General features: G+C 52.9%; 3 protein-coding genes across 3 annotated transcripts; 1 reads left to right on the top strand and 2 right to left on the bottom strand.

The window, feature by feature from the left end:
* Window positions 1-28: 28 nt before the first annotated feature.
* On the top strand, window positions 29-7841 carry COCSUDRAFT_48569 (hypothetical protein; the record flags this gene model as incomplete). Its single annotated transcript, XM_005645067.1, has 15 exons — window positions 29-138; window positions 301-479; window positions 748-946; window positions 1236-1412; window positions 1736-1915; window positions 2248-2392; window positions 2800-3030; window positions 3421-3693; window positions 4280-4449; window positions 4732-4846; window positions 5325-5450; window positions 5783-5883; window positions 6308-6562; window positions 7120-7263; window positions 7617-7841. The coding sequence occupies exons 1-15, from the start codon at window positions 73-75 to the stop codon at window positions 7839-7841; spliced, it is 2586 nt and encodes an 861-aa protein (XP_005645124.1). The 5' UTR covers window positions 29-72.
* Window positions 7842-9622: 1781 nt separating this feature from the next.
* Window positions 9623-17619, bottom strand: COCSUDRAFT_57723 (hypothetical protein; the record flags this gene model as incomplete). The annotated part of the gene is made up of 17 exons (XM_005645066.1): window positions 9623-9631; window positions 9956-10195; window positions 10616-10903; window positions 11222-11446; window positions 11788-11898; window positions 12260-12355; window positions 12978-13151; window positions 13566-13670; window positions 13966-14159; window positions 14461-14698; window positions 14994-15199; window positions 15549-15769; window positions 16053-16261; window positions 16588-16702; window positions 16816-16955; window positions 17054-17110; window positions 17239-17619. 17 exons carry the CDS (start codon window positions 17617-17619, stop codon window positions 9623-9625), a joined length of 3009 nt encoding a protein of 1002 aa, XP_005645123.1.
* Window positions 17620-18552: 933 nt separating this feature from the next.
* On the bottom strand, window positions 18553-19113 carry COCSUDRAFT_10876 (hypothetical protein; the record flags this gene model as incomplete). Its single annotated transcript, XM_005645065.1, has 3 exons — window positions 18553-18663; window positions 18837-18958; window positions 19047-19113. Coding segments are annotated over 3 exons (300 nt in total), but the record flags the coding sequence as incomplete, so codon positions are not given.
* Between the last annotated feature and the right edge of the window lie 94 nt (window positions 19114-19207).

Genomic DNA, 19207 nt, shown 5'->3' with positions numbered 1-19207 from the left:
ACCGTGATCTGGCGATGCGAAGGTTTCCTGAACAAGTAGAAAGACCGTGCATGCTGATAGACACTTGTCAGTATGACGCTGGGACCACACCACGCGTTGCCCCTTGAGCTCCGCAGTGTCAATGCAAAGCCCTTGGAGGTAAATGCCCATATCTGATGTGTGATCAATCGACGCAGCACCATTCGCAGTATTCTGCATTGTTACTTTTTGCCCAGTGTCTTTCTCCCCAACAAGAATTTCCTCGAGAACCCGTTTACATCTACCTGCCCAACTAAGTCTTTAGCTTTTTGTTTGCTGCAGCGATATGTCCGCGAAAGAATCACAGCATTCTCTGGAGAGAAGGCATTTGCCCAGCGTCTGCATCTGTCGCCCAGCGTCGTTCAGAATGCTGCAGTCGAGACACTGGCAGAGCTCTCCGTGGAAGGGAATTGGAGTCCTGCAGCAGCCCAGTGTGGACTTGTGTTCCGCCACGACTGCATGTGCGAAAAGAAAACTATTCAACTGTTCTTTGCTCATTTTTCATCATGCTGGCACATCAGAGACGAATATGCGGAATTGGCTGAGACCTCTGCATTTGTGCCCACAACGGCATATTGTCGTGCTCTCTTGTGTAATGTCTCAAGCAAATAATCATGTCCCTTGAATTTTATCGTATTTTGGTGACCCACGCTTCCTTGGCAAGCTTATGCTTCAGGTAGAACAGTTCTTCAGATCGCCCCATATGAAAGGGGTATCTCTGCACTCCAGGAGCCTGGGCTGCTTGGACCTGGACTGCAATCTGTGCAAGCAGACGCCGCACCGCCGGTGTACATCCACATTTGCCGGCAAGTACCTGTCGGGCGATGTCCTCAAGGCAAAATGTGGAGCTCGCATCCGCTTGGAGGTCATCGACAGGAGGACTGGGGACTCTGTGCCCGCGCATGTCCTCAGGGACACACAGGTGGAGGTAAGAAAACTTCTTGAGTAGAGCTTTATAAACCAGGGATTGTGAAGGAGTTCATGCAAGAGCTCACAGAAACGTGTCGCTAGAGACCATCAGGAGCCTCGATGGATTTCCACCTTCGCTCACATGCCAGTGGAATTGCTTGTTGCAAATATGCCTCCGGTGTCAGGGGCATTGACAACCAGAGGCGTCCAGTCAAATTAATCCAGGCCAGCGAAAAGAGATGATGTGCGCGGTCACCGGAAGCTGACAGCCGTTGCACCATTTTGATGTCAAGTGTGTTCGGGTGCAGATCTGCATCCTGGATGGCAGGCTCTTTGAGGAGCAGAATGCAGACGTGGAATCTGAGGAGGTGCTGGAGAGCTGCACTCTGCTGACCAGCAACGCAGGCAAATCGCTGCTTGGCCCTGGGCCAGACGAGGAGCTCAGCTCTGAGAATAAGATCCTATCCAAGCTGATTGACGGACAGGTGGGGCCAAAAGCCTTCTTCATGCATGGAGGACGATCGAGTCATCACATGCCTGGTCGTGCTTCATTGTTGTCAAGTTAACATATCTATCAATATTCAAGATTCTAACCGTCTCTCACGTCATGGTGTCTTGGTCCAAAGGCAGTGGAAGACACAGACAGTTTATTGCAAATGCTCAGCCTGTGGTCCTCTCACAGGCCCAGCATCCGCTATTTGCTGTCTGTGCCTTCCACGATTGCCTTCAGGTGAGGGTAACCATACTGTATCTAGGTGCATGCATGCTTGTAAAAGTGCTGACATCATGGGGCTTGTGTCACGCGCAGGCGGAGGTGCAGTGCAGCATCGTGGGGTCGTCCATAGCGCTGCTGACGGGGCAGAAGCCGCCGTTCCGGCTGCTTGCGCGCGCCGTGCGCGGCTCCACCGGCGAGCGCCTGCCGCACATCAAGCCAGCGGTCAGCGACGCATTCGTTGTCGCCACGCAGCGCGTGAAGACCGCGCAGAAGGTACTTCATTTTGCCCTTGGCAACGGCCGTTGTAGGAACTTCCAATCGGTTTCTGCACGCGTCACAGGCAGACATCCCTCCTACCAACTACTGGATCTTATAAAAGTCATGGATGCCAGGGTGCTGCTGTTCTAGCAAGCTGATTCTGCGAGGAGGTCACACTCATCATTTATTGGAAATTGATTTTGCTGAGTCTTTCAGGATGAGGCAAGTCCATTAAGGGTACCAGCCTGTGGCAACCTTAAGGTGCAGCCCATCTGCAGACGCGCCATGCCTCCCTTGGCGCGTGATGGTGATAATCTGTATGGGTGATGTTCTGTGTGGCTGTGCAGCCGGATATCCCGCACATAGAGGAGCATGTGAGCAAGGTGGAGTGCGTGGGCCTGCAGACACAGCAGAAGCTGCTGGACATCAAGGCCGCTGCCACAGCCGTGGGCATCCACAACCTATCAGTCGTGCACAACAGCGTCACCACTGGTGCGCTACAACCGCCTTGCAGCTGCAGTCCTTTGGTACTAAATACTAATTGGGGCGGTCAGTGGACATGTCACATCTTGTCCACCACAGAATTGGTGAATGCAAACCCTGTGGTAGAAGGATGAGCCATGTCTCTTGACCTAGAGCTCCTCACTAGTGGCCTGGTGCTTGTTTTGGCTATACTGGGAGCTTGCACTTGAGCTCCATTGTCAATTGCACCTCTTAAGAGGTGATGCTACAGGCATTCGCCAGGCTGTCATGACTTTAGATGTCTTGCCTTGGTGTAATTGTCATCGCCGTCGCTCTGAGGGCGGGAGTGTGTACGCGCAGTGCGAGCCCCATGTAGAGAGAATGGGCTGCCTCGTGGCTTTGATGCAATGCGAACTCGCTTCATGCTGCACGCGCAGTGGGGCAATTCAAGGAGCTGGTGGAGAGCGCGGAGAAGGACCAGCCGCTGCAGGAGTCGCTGCGCAAGGCGCTGAATCTGACGGCCAAGGGTTGGGATGGCGCGCGCAAGCACGCGCTGAGAGCGGTCACCACCGACAACCGGATGCGCATCTGGACCGCTGACGACTCGCTCTCCACGGGCCTCCTCTTCCGCTGCAACCTCGGTCGCATCCTCATCGACGCCCCCGTTGGTGAGGCAGCTCTCTTGTTTGCATGCTGACGTCCAACAGCTGGATGCACAATACTCCGTCCAGCAGCATGTTGGAGAGTTGCGCATGGAAACACTTCCAGGTATGCTGTTTGAGATGAGGGTGGGCGTATGCTCTGACATCGATGTAGTCGCCTCTGCTCAAATTGAAAAAGGTTCCGGGGTTGGGTCTGCACACAAATGGTGGGCGTATGCTCTGACATCGATGTAGTCGCCTCTGCTCAAATTGAAAAAGGTTCCGGGGTTGGGTCTGCACACAGATGGCCCCATGCAGCCAAGCAGTTAGGCCGCATGTCCAGTGCAAAAGGCATATCGGCAGTAGACGCTGATTTCTTTAGAATCTGCACCTCAGCAGAACTTGTGCGCGGTGCAGGGCTGCTGCAGAAGGTGGGCATGGAGGGGCCGGAGCAGGTGAGGATGGAGGCCACGCTGGCATCACTGCAGGACCCATTCGAGGGGCGATTCGCGGCGCAGCTGCAGCAGCGGGCGGCCGAGTCCTGGCAGCGGCCCGGCCACCCCGGCTGGTGCATCTGGGGCATGGACAGCGAGGGGTTTGTCACCGAGCTCAAGCTGCAGCGCGGTCGCGTGCACATCGTCGTCCCCGTTCCCCCGACCTCCCACTCCCGCTCCAGCCTCCTGCCCCACGGTACATATCTTCTCTGGCTTGATTCCTCCTACCTGATAGTACAAATACTATAGCTTAGCGATGCACGAAGTGATTTTATTCCGAAAATTAGCCTGCTGCAGTCGCAGCCGCTCCCTTGTGCACTCCAAATCTGCAATCTATGCGCTCCCTTGCCTTGCACTGCCACAGCGCTGCTGACATAACCCTTGGAGTTGGCTAGAAACTCAGAGAGGTTGAGCGTGATTAACGGGGGCTAAATCACCATTGCAGGTGAGTATCGGCTGCACTTGCTTTTGCAGTGCATGCCACGCACTCCATGGTCCCCTCAAGGTGGCCACCTCGCTCGAGCAAACCGTTACTCAATCTCTCTGAGAGTTTCCAGCTAAAGGAAGCTGTCAAATCCTCCCTGGTGAAGAAGCGGCTTGTCAGATCAGCACGCTCTCGTTGTCAGTTGACGATCAGCAGCGGACCCTTGAGTGGTCGATTGGGAGTGCGATCCAGGGATGCCGTGCAATCAGTAAAGCTGCCGGATCTTGACGCGTTTGGTAGGAGGTTACTAAATGGGTCGGCAGTAAAGTGCGGTGAAGTGACCGGAATGTGCGTGCAGGGCCGGGGGACGAGCCGCTGGCAGGCATTCCTCTGCAGCAGCTGGGAGTTCGACTGGGTGAGGGCCAGGTGCCGTCGCCCCCGCAAGTGCTGGCGCAAGCCAGCCAGCCGCCGGTGGAGGCCGAGCGCGCCGACAGCTTTGCCTTCTCTTCCCGACCGCTGCCCTCACAGGTGCCTCAGTCTTTCCATGCTGTGCCTTTGCCATTTCGGATGCTTTCTTTGACTCTTTCCAACAGCTACCATTCCATACTCGGATAGTATGGAACACCCGATTGAGCAACAAAGCACATCTGAGCACCTCATTGCTGCTTGAAGAAGGGTGGAACTATTGGTCAGACTGGCCTTACCTAAGCAGGCATATCGAGGTGCAGTAAGTCAGTTCTGCTTTTATGGTGTCGATCCGCCGCATGGTGCGCAGAAGCCTGCTATTTCATATCCTTGTGGGGTTCGCAGATGCTGCCAATTGGGCGGCCGCCGCTGCCGAGGCCGCCGCCGCTGCCGCACAACCCGGCGATCGACGGCTTCCGCGTGCCTGACCCACCACGCGTGGAAGCACAAGGCAAGCTCTGTACCTCCTCTGTTAGTAACCCTTACTTTAGAGCAGGGCTCCCTGTCCTTCCAGAGGATCACGTGGGATTGGGTCTGATACGTGTGGGCTTTGTGGTCTGCTCGGTCCTGAAGTAGTCACAGGGCAGGCTATAAACATCACGATATTCTGACCTATTGTTCAGTGGTGAGTTCTGGAGACTACCATGGTGTTGTGAAGAGTCCTTTGACCTCTCTGACCTGTCGGTAACAGGCAAAATGTTTTCAGTGCAGAAAGCTACTGAAGTCATCCAGAAACTGCAGTGCTTCGCACGTGTCGAGCAAGTCAAGTAATGAACTTGAGGACCTTCAGTAAAGGAGTCAGAACAAATAATCGTGACTGTGCAAGCTTATAGTATTATCCTTTATTTCTTTCATTTATTTTTAGGGTACATTCCTACTGCCGTACACTCCAAGAAAAAATTCAAAAATATGCTGAGGTTTGCTGTCTGGTGTCACAGGCGCGCACATCGACAGCTCGCAGATGCTACCGTCGCCGTTTGACAACTTGCAGGGTGGCGCTGCTTCGGTGCCCAGCATCCCCAGCTCCATGCAGTACTCAACGCCCCCATCCCCCCTCGGAGCCGGTAAGCCCACTTATTCCTGGCATACGCCCTCCTTTCTACTGCATTACGTCCGGCGCAGGCAGCATGCTAGATTCCGCTGCTTCTCTGTTTCAGATTCTGCTCATGCAGTGTAGGATTGAAGATCCCTGACTTCCGCTGTGGTCCCAGATGATGTATGTTAGGCTTGTTGGCGGTTTTGCCAGATCGATGCTCTGGCGTCTTCCTGCCAAGCCACCTTCCAAACCTGTGGTGTTTGAGGACATTCTCCGACATAGATCGGCCACCAAATGTCGCGGCACATTGCATGCATGCGTGAGTGGCGCTGATGTGGGTGTGTGTGCATGCATGCGCAGGCGCATCTGCTGGGCTGCCCGGGCTGCCCTCCTTGCTGCCCATGATGGACACCTCCGAGGTGGACCACCTGCTCGGACTGCAGCGGCGCCTCTATGGCGAGGTGGGCCCTCTGCCAAAGCTGATACAATAGTTGTCACTTTTGCCTTCAGGATTTTCCTTTCCCGCAGCTGCGATGATGTGTCCAGGGCTATCCTGTGAGCAATTACAGAAACCGGAGCATTGGAGTCATGTGATCTGAAATCTTTCACTAGCTCCAGTTGTCATCTGACACCATCTCTGTGCCTCCTGTATTAGATTAACTTTAGGTAGAGTGCCCTCCTGGCACAAATAGGGATTTCTTGCCGTACCTAGTTCTGGTAATCGTGTGTCAATATAAATGAGAGTAATAGAGCCCTCCTGGTACGGTTGATTTAGGAACAGACGCAATGTGCTGCTTGTTAACGGCAGCGCATTTGTTTTATTGGGCCTGATGCTTTGACTGTAACGGTGGTGTAATGGTTATAATTTTTGTGTGTGACATACAGAGTGAGGCGTCGCTGCCCACGCTGCTGAGCAAGCTGTCGGGTCTGTTCGGGGCGGCGCCGGCGGGAGGCAACGGCCTCTTCCAGGTGCCCAGCCTTCCGCGGCTGCCACAGGCGCCCGATCAGGACGCGCCGGGCCCCGCCGCAGCTTCCACCAGCGGCCCAGCAGCTCCCAGCAGCCAGGCAGCTTCCGCCTCGGGTGCGCCCGCCGAGCCGTCCAACGGCGGCGTCTGGCGCACCTTCAGCGACATGATGCAGGTGAGTGCATCGCGCTCGAAAACTTACTATTCTTGGCATTGACCCGGGAGTCATTCCTTAAGAGCACAGCAGGTTGAAAAGCTTTTTCTGAATGTGCTCACGTGAACTGATTTGCGTCCACACCTTTAAACAAACGCTGGTTCTCGGGTGATTTTAGATTGTGGGATGCGCTTGGCTGATCTTGTGCAGGAGTCCTGGCATCCTGACTATAATTCTCGATTCCCGTGACGCAATGCAGAGCAGCAAGGAAGACATCATGAGCAGATTTTTGCAGTGAAGGAGTGTATTTACTCTGCACTCTGGCCTTCGCCCTGCCTTACTGTCTCCAATCCTCTCCCTCAAATCTGAAGGAATGAAGAGTTCAGGGGGAACTTCTTTCTGCGCAGAACTTATTTTCTATTCGCATCAAGGAGCAGAGGGCAAAGCTACTTTTCTTCCTGAAGTTGGGTATGCAGGGAACTATAACCTAAGTGAGTTTGATTGAAGCCTCCTGGTGTGTATTAATGAAGGGTTGCTGAAGGATTGGGGGGTGACAGGGAATGCCGTGTGCTGTGCAGTACCCGGCCCCCTGGAAGGACATGCCACCGGAGACGCGGGGGATGATGAAGCGCATGAGCGGACGAGTCAGCGGGCTGCTGGATGACCTCAGCGACGCCATGTCACTCCTCACCGACATCATGCCCTCCAAAGCCTCCGAGCTGGTGCGCCCCTGCGGATAGCTGGCCGTGGATGATACCTGCAATGCACCTCGACACCACCTGCCGCAACACCATGCATGCGGGCGCACATCTGCCACAACCTGGCCCTGAGAAAGTTCTACTGTCAGATGATAGATAATAAGAGATTGCTTGTTCACACGGCTGATGGTGCCTTGATGCCGTGTGCGCCTTTCCCAGTGAGTGCTCTTGTAGTGCTCATTGCAAAAGCAAGGTCATGCAACGACACAATTGCTCTGCTCGGCCGCAATGATCTCTGTTTCATGTGTCTGACAGCTGGAGGATGTTGCTGCTCCCAGGTTTGTTCCTGAATCCATGGTTTTTGGATGATGCCACAGGCGTTAGGGGAAGGGGAGGACAAACGGCCGGAGCTACAGCCGCCGAGAGCGGCAGCCGCCGCATCTCCCGGTGCGCCGCCAGCGCCGGCCGCCGCCCCCGGGAAGCTTCAGCCGGCTACGCCGCTGACAAATGGCGTCGGAAGCGGCAAGAAGCGCAAGGCCCTGGAGGCCGCCGGAGTGAAAGCCGGCGACAGCGCCGCACAGAATTCCCGGTCAAAGCGGTGATGAGGATTGTGCGCGGACACGGGGGGACGTTGTTGTCTTGGCAGACGTAGGCGGCGCAAAAGACCTTGAGTCGGGGGGGTTGAGGCACTGTGTACAGAAAGCCTGATGCCATCAAGGTGCCCAATTATCTTGCTTCCGGCTTAGCAATTTACAAGGTGTGCCTCTGAGCACTTCCTGTTGTCTTTCAACGTTGGAACGATGATTTTGATGGTTGCAGAATTGGTATCAGTAATAGAGGTCATGCGGTGTACGTGCCCTGACAATAAGGGCAGGGCAGCCAATTCCACGAAACCTTTCATCCTGGATATTATTTTACGTATGATATGGGCTCGTCAAGACTCGCGTACAATTGAAAAGGATGCGTATGAACATTGTAGCCACCTTTGTCAGCAAGAGTCCATTGGGCTTGCGTCAGTCCAGGTTAAAGCCGAAGGTCTTCCGGTTGGACTGTCATTTTGCCGAGGTGCAAGACCCAGTGCAATGTATGCCAATAAAGTACAGTAAGTAAGAAGCTTCACGCGCGCAGCAAAGTTTTATGGATATGATTGCCTGCAACAAGATGTGTAGCCTGTGACCCTGAAGGCGGTTGCAGGACAGCACCATGCAGCTGCCAACGTGCAGAACCTGGCAGCCGCTGCGTTGTAATGACCAAATTCCTTTCACCAGAACTATAGCATAATTTGAAGTGAGTTGCAAGACAGCACCCTGCCAACGTGCAGAACCTGGCAGCCGCTGCCGCATCATCTGAATGATCAAGTTCCTTTTACCTAAAACTATAGCATAACTTGAAGTGAGTTGCAGGACAGCACCCTGCCAATGTGTAGAACCTGGCAGCCGCTGCGGCATCATCTGAATGATCACAATCCATTTACTAAAAGTATAGCATAACTTGAAGTGATTTGCAGTATTTCACCTTGACAAGATTCATACTGGCATGCGTAATTTATGCACGCGTGGCAGGCAGAGCCGCAAGAGCATATGCATGACTCTAGGCTCGGTTTGAAAATAAAGAATAAAGCCCTAGAGGAAGGCAGGGCATTGTAAGGAGAACCTGATAAATTCCATGGCGCAAGGGATGAGAACCTGAGTACAAACGAGTGATACCCTGCCTAGCACACGTGCAGCAGAAAGGGGGGATCATGTGCTTGCATTCAATTTCGAAATCTGCCCGAGCCCGTGCCCATGCCCATGCCCGTACCCATGCCCGTGCCCAAGCCCGAGCCCGCGTCAGTTAAATCTCCTGATTCATCTCTGACAAGGACTCTTCCCGAGAGGATTACTTGGGGGATCTTGGCGCAGCTTTGCAAACAGAGGCGGGGTCGGAGTCAGATGCGGATTTGGCCTGAGGTCCAGATTTGAATACAAATTCAGGAGGAACAATTACAGAGGGCTTGAATATGTTTACACACCTTGGGGAAGTCTCCAGCGTGTCTGGGGTTTTCTGAAAGAACCCACTCAAGCTAGATGCACAGTATTGTGCAGAAGAAGGACCATGCCTGCCTGACATGGTACTGACCCCTGATTGCGCCTTCACATCTATTTGTGACACCACCAGAGGTAGAGTCACCGGCTCGATGCACATGTAAGAGCATGCATCCAGTCTTATTGAGCAAATGCATAATGTGCTCTGCATGCATGCGCATGCTGGTAACGCTTTATTGTCTTTGTATGTCCAGATGTACAATGGTGAATCCACGATGAATGCTGAGTATGGTTAGGTTGCAATGCACTTGCAACAACTTGCCATGTTCAGTGCTGGCAAGACAGCGTGCACAGGCCCTTCAAGATCCCTAAAACAAACACGACGCAAAAATATTTAGTTTTGAAATGCAAGCAGCTTCCATAAAGGAGCTGCTGAAAACATTCGAATAGCAAAGCATGCAGTCCTGTTGGGTAACTTCCTTGAAGGAACTAGTTGCAATCAATTGGGGCCTCCTCTGATGTACACATCAGTTCTAGGAGCCTGCCTTAAAAGAGGCAGTACTCCCATTTGCAATTATGCGATGAATATTAGAGGCTCCCGCTGCGTTTGAATGGTGTTGTTAGCCTAAAGATTTGTAATGATTATGTTCTGTTCTTAGATTATGCTCCTCTTGGCGATCGGCCCCGCGCACAAGGCGCCCCAGCTCTGCCACTGATGCTCTCTCTGACTTGTCCCCCTCATCCTGAATTGAAGTGTCCTCCTCTGACCGCCGCTCCTCCCTGAAAACCTCCTCCAGGCTGTCCAAATCAGCCCAGGAGATCTTCTTCGACTTGCGCCGGCGCGTCTCAGAGGCTCCTGAGACCTCAAGAGAGCTCGAGCGGGTCATTGTGGCCAGCTGCTGTCCGGACTTGCCTGAGGAGCTGGTCGATACCTGTAGGCATGCATTTGCATTTGTTGATTGAAGAAAGGTTGCATGTGAGCCTGCTGCCTAAAGCTGATTGGCTGTATTTACATCATATTGTGCTCAGGAAAAGCCCAGGCAATTTGGGTAACACTGACAAAGTCCACCTTACAACATTAGACACTCTCTGCGACTCCTCTCACTGACACTCACTCTCTCACTCATCTAGACATTTCCCCGGGCTGTTTGCCTTGCCTGGCCATGGCTTGTGCAACCATCCTTTTCCTTTCAGGAGCAGGCATGAGAGCGGATGCTATCAAGCATGCGGAGATTAGCAGCATGATGCACGGTGAGCACTACAGCTACTAGTTCAAATACTGTCCCAGCGAGGAGTCACTATCGGGCGTAATGGTCCAGAGGATCACACAATCAATGGAGTACAGGGCTGACCTGGGAGAAATTCGAGGGGCGCGAAGAGGGGGAAGCAAAGGGAGCAAATGCGTCCGGGAGGACCCCCCAGGAGGAAGCGGTGGTGGAGCGGCGGCGGAAGATGATGAGTGACTCCAAGGTGGGCCCCCCGCCATCCTGCTGCACCATCCCCGGGGGCTCCAGCAGGGGGGACTCCACCTCAGCGGCCCCCAGCCCCGGCTCGTCCGCGTTCTGCATCGTCAGGAAGTTCCCTCCCCAGCCCACGTAATCGCTCCCCCGGCCGGCGCCGTGAGCGCTCATTATCTCCCCCTGCACGCATCATCAACCCGATTGTCAGCACCATGCTTATGCCGACTATTATACCTCAAGCCCTACTCTCAGACATCTGGAGCAGATGAATGTGTGTGGCAAAATGGAGTGTCCGCTCTTGCTCAGTGGCCTTCAAAGCAATTGTTTCCATGATGAACATGCGCAAATGAAATGGCCCGGCCCTGGACTTTTAATGAGACTGCTGTCAGCCCAACACTTAAGTCTGATGGCGGTGACACTGCAGTCTGATGAATTATTTATGGCTAGCATGGCAAGCATCTGGATAGGATTCCAATAACACAGAGAAGATGTGCCCACCTTGTCAGCCGTCCTGTCACTTTCGTGTCTGCTGCTGCCGCTGCCGAATTCCTGGCCCTCCTGGAAGGCCAGAAGAGGCAGGCTGCTGACGTGGCGCGCCAGCTCAACGTCCCGGCCATGGAACGCCACGTCACTGCTGCTGCGCCGCGAATACGCGCCGGACAGCTTCCGGTTTAGGCCGCCACTGATCGCCGCTCCGATTCCCCCGGACCCTGGGCCATCTCCCTGCACAAATGCCAGATTCAGGGGAAATGTTTCTATGACTGTTGCATCGTAGATTGAGCCAACACACATAAACAGGGCATGCAGGGTGTTTTGGGAGGTGTCATGCTATTCTACTGTGCAGTGTTGCATGCATCTTGAATCGTTGTAAGTGGCTACCTTGAGAGCCTGACTGGAGAATTTGATGCTGCTGACAGGTGTGCCAGGTGTGCAGTCAACGAAGGCCATGCAGAGAGAACCCATGAAGCATGAGGCAGGGGAGGAAACAATGTCAGTCTAGTATGACAAATAAGCAGCAGCTGAAGTCACCTAAGGTGACTGATTAGTGAATGAAATCAACTCACCTCATCGGCGGCCGCATGCGCCAGGTCTGCCAGCTCGTCCTTGCTCAGCTTTGCGGCTCGCGCCGTGCTCTTGCGCCGGTCCCTCATTGAGCGATGTTCCCTCTTCGCCCGCTGTACACACAGTAAAGGCACCAATCAGTCGCCAGTCCCCGATCAGTCACCATTGACTCGCAGACCGCATGCATGTTTGTAAGAGGGAGCCCCTCCTCCAAACCACCTGGTGTTAGGGGTCACATTTTTTTTGACGTACAAGACTACCATGGGCACACACATGGTAATTATGATTATTATTATTATTAAAACACGCCTATCCAAGCCACAGTTGGCTTAGGTGCGTCGCAGCAGCGTTTCTATGACAGCCTTCATGGTAATTAAGCAGCATAAAAGCCCCATTCGTCATCAAAGACACGCATCTGTAAGTCAGGGATGTTAAAATATGCCGGGGGTGGGTTCGGAAAGGAGGGTGACGCACCGCTGACAGCAGGAGGTTCCAGACAGCGATGCAGAGCATCACCCCGCCCAGAATGAGCACTATGTGCGCCCACAGCGTCCTGAACAGGGCCTGGATCTGCAGCAGGCAAACAATGTGCTCTCAGCTCACCAATATTTGTTTGGCGGGTAATTTTGTACCCAGATACAGGCAGTAGCTTGCACATCAACCCAAGCTAATCTTTGTCGTCTGCCTTTCATGACCAAGGGTAGTCCAGTGTTGGGTGTGAAGTGAATGCAAGTGTATTCTACACAGCATTCCGGCACAGATGACTGCCTATGCTTCAATGCCTGCCACTCAAGGGGGCTGCAACTCAATTTAAATTCATGGTGTAAAGTCATCTGCATTGTTGCTTGCATGTCTGCCTGACAGGTTTCCCCGGCACTGTCGGTGTGTTTCCTGCTGATCCTGCTGTTGTGCATGTGCTCTTGATAGGTCATCACTGTCGTGTACAAACCCTTCCGCCGGTGAATTTGGACGGCAAAAGGTGATAGGCCCCGGCTGGTGGGGCGGTACAAATACTGAGCACCATGCCCACAATTGATTGGGTCTTGCTTGGATCTGGCAAGTCCATCAAGGGGTAGAGCTTGTGGCAGCCTTTGATTGCAGCTTGTCTGCAGACGCAGCTTGCCTCTCGGCAGGGGAAGCGTGTATTAACAACAATAATAATAATAGTAATATAGTAAGGCAATGGGCGCACCCCGAGGCCTCCTCCCAGAGCTTTGGCGCCGGCGTCGGAGGCTTGGAATCGGCTGCGGACCCAGAAGGAGGGCATCCACATTCCGCCGGTGCCCGACGAGCTGTTCATCCACAGCTGCCGGTACAGCAGATCCGTCGGCCGCACCAGGTGCACAAACTGAAACCCCTTCCAGCCCTGCTTGGCACAATCACCATACTTTACCTCCCAACTCTCCAATCTACAAGAAGTGCCCTGTTGATGGCACAAGTTCTAAGCTATGTATACTACGTGTACTGAGGCAGGCCCTGCATGTTGACCTCAACCCAAAAAAAACAAAAAGTAAAAATTCCTCTTGTGGGAATATGAGCAACGAGGTTCAATTCGCTGCCCGGATCCTGATATATTTTGTCAAATGCGTCCATGCATGATTCATAGCACGTGGCAGGGAACCTAAAGAGCAAAAAGTTTCACCAAAGCGTTTGATAATGGTCTTGGCGCGGAAAGCATGGCAAGCCCTTCACCTTGCCTCAAAGCATGGGTACTTTCAAAAACACATGGAGGTGAGCATTTTGATGATTGTCAAGAGAAGGTAGGGTGAGGAGTTCTCACATAGACTGTGAGGCCGGTGGCGGGCTCCACTCCAAACTTGTACCCATGCTCATCCGGGTCCGGCGCAAACTTTGCTCCCGTGCTGGCAGCCAGAGCTGCATCAGCCTGGCCATACCAGCAATAAAATATTCAGCAATGAAATATTCGCTGCCATTTCTCCGGAGTACCGTAAATAAGTTTGAAGCAGGTATCACTGCCCAGCCTGTCACCAAATACAGCCAGTAAAATGCTGCGAGTCAATTGCACCCAGCATGCAAGCTGGCTGCAGTGACACAACTGATGAATTGTTTGAGACCCCCGACTGACAGGCACACTGGAGGATGCAGCATATCCTACAACTGCTGTATTTGTCCTCCTGACAAGCCCCTGTTGTGCCAAAATGCATTGGACAGAGGAGTACCTCCAGGAAGTGGGGCAGGGTGATGAGGGTGGGTGATGCGTAGGTGAGCGAAACATTCCAGGTGCCATTATAGGCATCGGGGTAGATGCAGCGTTGCGCAGGGTCCGAGACAGGGCTGGCACTACAAGAAGCCATCGCTTGAGGGGCCAGTCCAAACTTCATCGCCTTGATCCCTTTTACATTAATCGTTTCTCCTGCAAGCATTAATTGTCTTCAAATGAATGTGTCGCAGACCTCTGGCAGCAGCATTTAGCAGAGTGAGTATGTGCTCGCTTCATAGACTGCAAATGCTGCCTAGACCTATACTTCACTAAGGTCTTAGGCCCAAGATTGAAGGCACTATGACCAGGATAGCATGCAAACAGCATATTTGCCATACTAAAACTTTAACTTCAAACCTGAAACTTTCAAGCCAGGCTAGCATGCGAGTACCATCATTCTCATGTTGCATGCAACCACCATCACATGCCAGCACATGGCGGCACATGCCGGCACCTGTGAACGTGGTGTTGACGGGCCGCGAGAAAGTCGCGTCAAAGATGGTCTGCGGCGCGCTGCGGCTGGCGCCCAGGCCAAAGTCCAGTCCGCCGTCCGCTCCGCGCACCGAGATTGTCCCAGCAGCCGCCGCGCCGGGATCCGCGGCGGCCGCCGATCCGTGCTTGACCACCGGCTCATCTATGCCAGGACTTGCACGCAGAACGTTCACCTCGGTGTGCCCCGCATACGACAGCAGCTGCAGTGCCACCACGTATTTTCTTCAAACCCCAGACAGGAGCGCCAGCATATGACAGGAGCTGCAGTGTCTCCAACAATGGCAAGGTTCAAAGCCCAGATAGGCAAGCGTGAGCAGCTTGGGACTTCCATGCAGAGACACAGCTGCGCTGGATGGATTGTGAACAAGTCTTCTCTTTGCAAGCACTGATTCTGCCACTACAATTATACTTGCAGCGCAACTGCAGTGTGGTCTTGCCCAGTAACAACTGATGCACTCCGCAATGCATACACAACTTTGTGACTGAGACTCTCACCTGGAGAGGGAGGTCAAACTTCTTGGTCTTGCCGGTGGTGATGTTGCGCTCAAAGATGAGGCCGTCGTCCTTGTGCGAGAGCTGGGCCGCTGTCTTGTTGAAGATCTCCATTGGGGCCGTGGCGTTGGGCCATGCGAATCCCAGCCGCACTTTTGCTGCGGGGCTGCCCGCGCCAAAGGCAGCCGCCAGAATGGGATCTGTCCAACCTGTGCAACAGACTTGACATCACCCGTCACGTGCAGGCATGTCTCAGAATTCCACCTGCCATTGACTTTAAGCAGGACTATCTGATATGGCCAGAGACTTGCATGGGAACGATGTCGCTTTTTGTTTGTCATGTCTTTAGAGAAACCTGTTGAGAGCCACCTGAGGCTCGTTGGTCTCGTAGGCAGTCTTTCGCTGTTCATGTTCGTATCTCAAACTTCTGATGTGTCTGCACTACTACCTCTCCCATGAATTTGGAATTCCTACTAAGGACTCGTCTCAAGTAAGGCCTGCAGGATGCTGCTTGATTGGGGAATGGGCAGTGGAGGGGCGCACCGTTTATCCATTCACCTACACTGCGAGCGGCAAGCAGTCCCCCAGATTTGGGACCTAACGGGGGGCCCAGCACATTGGCAGCAAACGCCGGCGCCACATAGGCGGCCGTGAGATGCTGCAAGTAGGCTTTCACCAGCTGCACCTGACTAATGCTGATGTCATATGATGCTGCCAGTGCATGTGCCGGTCCTGCGGCAAAGCCGGCTACCGCCGTCCTTCCTGCCGGATCAGAGCCCCTACACATCAGACATGCCAAGAAAAGAATTTGAGCACTGTACTCATGGTTCATTGGGTCTCGCTTGGTCCTGATAAGTCCAAACAGTGCATTGTGACATTCTCTACTGTCAGCAGGCGCATTCTGCCTCTCTGGGCAGGATCTAACTGTTATTGGATTGCTTTTATTACCTGACTACAGATTATAAAGGCTCAGGGCTGGGCACAGCACTACAGACCGGCAGAGTAGTCCTGAGAGACATGCAGTGGTGATAATGACTGCACTGTGCAGTACTAGTGACTCACTGCGCGTCAGCACGGGAGGCGTTGCCAAGAAAAGCGCTCAGCAGGGCTGTGCCGGCCTCCACGCTGATGTCACTGCTGCCGGGAGCGCTGCCATTCTGTGCTGCTGCCCATGCACACAGCTCCTCCCCCACCGGCTGGGACAGCACGTCGCACTTGACCCACTGCTGAAACGCTGCCGCCATTGCATTGAAGGTGCTGGTCCCGTTCTGCTGCGAACAAAACACAGTGCAGGTTTTTCCAAGCAATTTTTAACTCATTGACAGGTCGGGAAAGCCTTTGGCATACATGCAGGGCCTCTGCAGCCACACCTGCGGGGACTTTAAAACTCTGCAGCCTCGCACTTTGGCGTTAGTTGTCTTATACTGATATCTTCTCAAGAAATTCCATAATTCAGGGAAGAAAAACTGGGTCATCGATGTCTTACAGGGCTGCAATTTGATGTGTCTTGGAAGCTTGCCATCCCTAAGTCTGCCTGTGCGCTCTGCAGAGATTAATTGGAGGGAGCATGATAAATGATGGTCTGTGGGGAGTGCACCTGTTGGATGGCGGTGACAATGTTGCCAAAAATGTAGTTGAGGGTCAGAGGCACTGATGAGATGAGCAAGTTGGCTTCGAGCCCGCCATTGCTGGCAATGACTGCTAGGTATGCTCTGCAAATGCCACACAAACGATTCAAAATTGATGAGCAGATGTATTGCTGTCCCCCTGCTATGAATGGCTTATGGAAACCGCTGTCTAATGTTGGTACAGGTGAGTTGCGCACCTGTTGATGCCCACAAAGAGGTCATCTAGGGAGCAGGTGCTGCAGCTGTCTGCAGGAGTGAAATTCTGGAAGTTGTGGTTTGTGTAGCTGACACTGGCATAGTCTGCTGCAAACTTCACGTTGTACCTGTATTCTGAGACCTGCACCGCACGTCTGGGGTATAAATTTTTGGGACAATAAACAAAAGCCACAGCTATAGAAAAATTTAGTGCGCCTTTAGCTGACATTGGATGCGCACCAGGAAGCTGTAGGGCCCGATTTCCTGAAAAACGGGTGCCTCTGTGCCTGCCATCCACTGCACAACAGACACTAGTCCTGAGGCTGCTGTTGCTGCATTCTTGTGATTTATTCCGTTATCTTTCACAACAGTATCAAGCGCAAATTTAAATTCAAGAAATTCATCAGAGATGTACACGAGCGCACTTCAACCGGGTTGGTGATGTTCCAGAAGTAGTAATCAAAGCTGAACGTCGTGTCGCAGACAGTGGGGTCCGGCCCGTAGCAAGGCGTGTCCAGCTGGATGACGCTTCCCTCCTCAAATTGCAGGTCGAGGTAGGGGACGAACACGCAGAGGCCCAGCAAGGGTCCCAGCAGGGGCAGCATGAAGCCGACGATGAGGAGACACTCGCAGCAGAAGCGGCGACATCTGCCGTGGGACTCGGGCAGCAGAAATGTCTGGATGATTGACACTGCATCATCTGCGCTGCCTCTTGGGAGGACATCTCGGTGCTGGTCGTGTGACTGCGCTGCGATGTCCTGCACGGCTGATGTGTCTTGAGAAAGCACTGGTATGTTGTCGGCCATAAAAGGCTTCTATTATGCATCTGGCATGCGTTAAAAATCACTGAAGCTATCTTGATCAATGTAATGTCGGGTCACGGCTGGCCAACGTCATTTTGAGCGCAGTTCGTCGTTCACTTTTCCGAAACGGTGCTTTCTCAGAGCAAGTGTATTAGGATGCTCGGCGGGCCGTAATTCGCTTCCTTTCACTCTTGTGTTCCCCAAAATTCGATTAGAATGCCTGAGGCTCAATGTATCTTGATGCCTCATTCACGACGTTTCAAAGCACGTCAGAAAATTACACAATTGTGCACTGCCCTGCACGTCCACGTATTCTCACACGGTTTGGAAAGTCCCAAAGTATTTGGTTATTTGATTAAGGCTTATCAGAGCTGTCCTAGCACATGTTTCAACCCCAAACACGATACAGAATCTAAAATTTCAGATCAACCCGCCGTACTATACCTTATATATAAAGTGACATGTCGTGGACACGTGCCTTCAGTATTGTTCGCTGCAGCTCAACCCTCGCTGCTAGCTGAAATTGCCTGTTTCCTGGAATTGCCGTGGCCGTCAATAAAGCTCAGCTGTGGTACGTACACAGGCCCAATTCCAAGGGGAATTGGGCCGCTTGTCTCATTTTCTGGTTCTCACTTTCTTCACTTTCACTGCAGATCTGACCATAGAACTCTCCTCAAGATCATACCAGAACAGGTCAGCCTGATGGCTGGCTTTTGGGGAAGCTTGGTGACCTCTCCTTGCCACTTGACGGTCTCAGAATCTGCAGGAGTGCTTCTGTGCCGCTGACATTCCAGGACTCAATGTGCCTTACAACCTGCACCATGCATGCAGCACATGATGATCATGCATGCGCTTCAAGGCACCAGTAACACTGTGATCCTAGAGAGTGAGAAGATGACAGATCAGACTGCATGAGTGGCAAAGAAAGCCGCATGCGAGATTGCGCGCCTGCTGTGATGCCTCATCAAGAGTGTATTCTGTGCTCCCCAGGACATCGATGAAAGGTCTCCATGGAAGCCTCAAATATGTGGACAGGCGCCAGTCAGCCTGCCCAGAAAAGCGAAGCGCCCTTTAAAGCAATCTCAGCTTCCACTCTTCTGACAAGGGCCCACCATGGGGAGTGAAGGGCAACGGTAATCTCTTTCTTCTAATGACCTTGGGTCCACTGATGGTGTTGACATCAGTCAAATAAGAGAGATCACGAATGGCAAAGCACTGACCTTTAGTCTGACTGCAGCTTGCTTTTCCCTACTGCCTACAACGCCCAGTGAAAAGAGTTCAATCTGCGGGTCTTCCAAGAAGGGCACTAGCAGCTGCAAATTTCGGCGCCACTTTTGCAGTCCTGCAAAGGGCATGGTCCACAATTGCACGTTAAATATGTCATCCACACTGTACTTGCATTTTATGCTGTTTTGAAAACAACAACGCACCTGTGAAGCTGACTGTAGGATCTCCGAAGAAACATTCTTCTGAGTATATGCCCTCCCATATGTCACCTGCATGCGCCGCATGCAAGTTTTCAGTGTGATTGAACTTGACTAGCAGGTTGAAATCCATCTGCACTGTGATGTGACCAGCAGCCCGTTCACAG

Source organism: Coccomyxa subellipsoidea (genome assembly GCF_000258705.1).
Source record: "Coccomyxa subellipsoidea C-169, whole genome shotgun sequence".
NCBI lineage: Eukaryota > Viridiplantae > Chlorophyta > Trebouxiophyceae > Coccomyxaceae > Coccomyxa > Coccomyxa subellipsoidea.
This window is presented reverse-complemented; position numbering and strand designations above follow the sequence as displayed.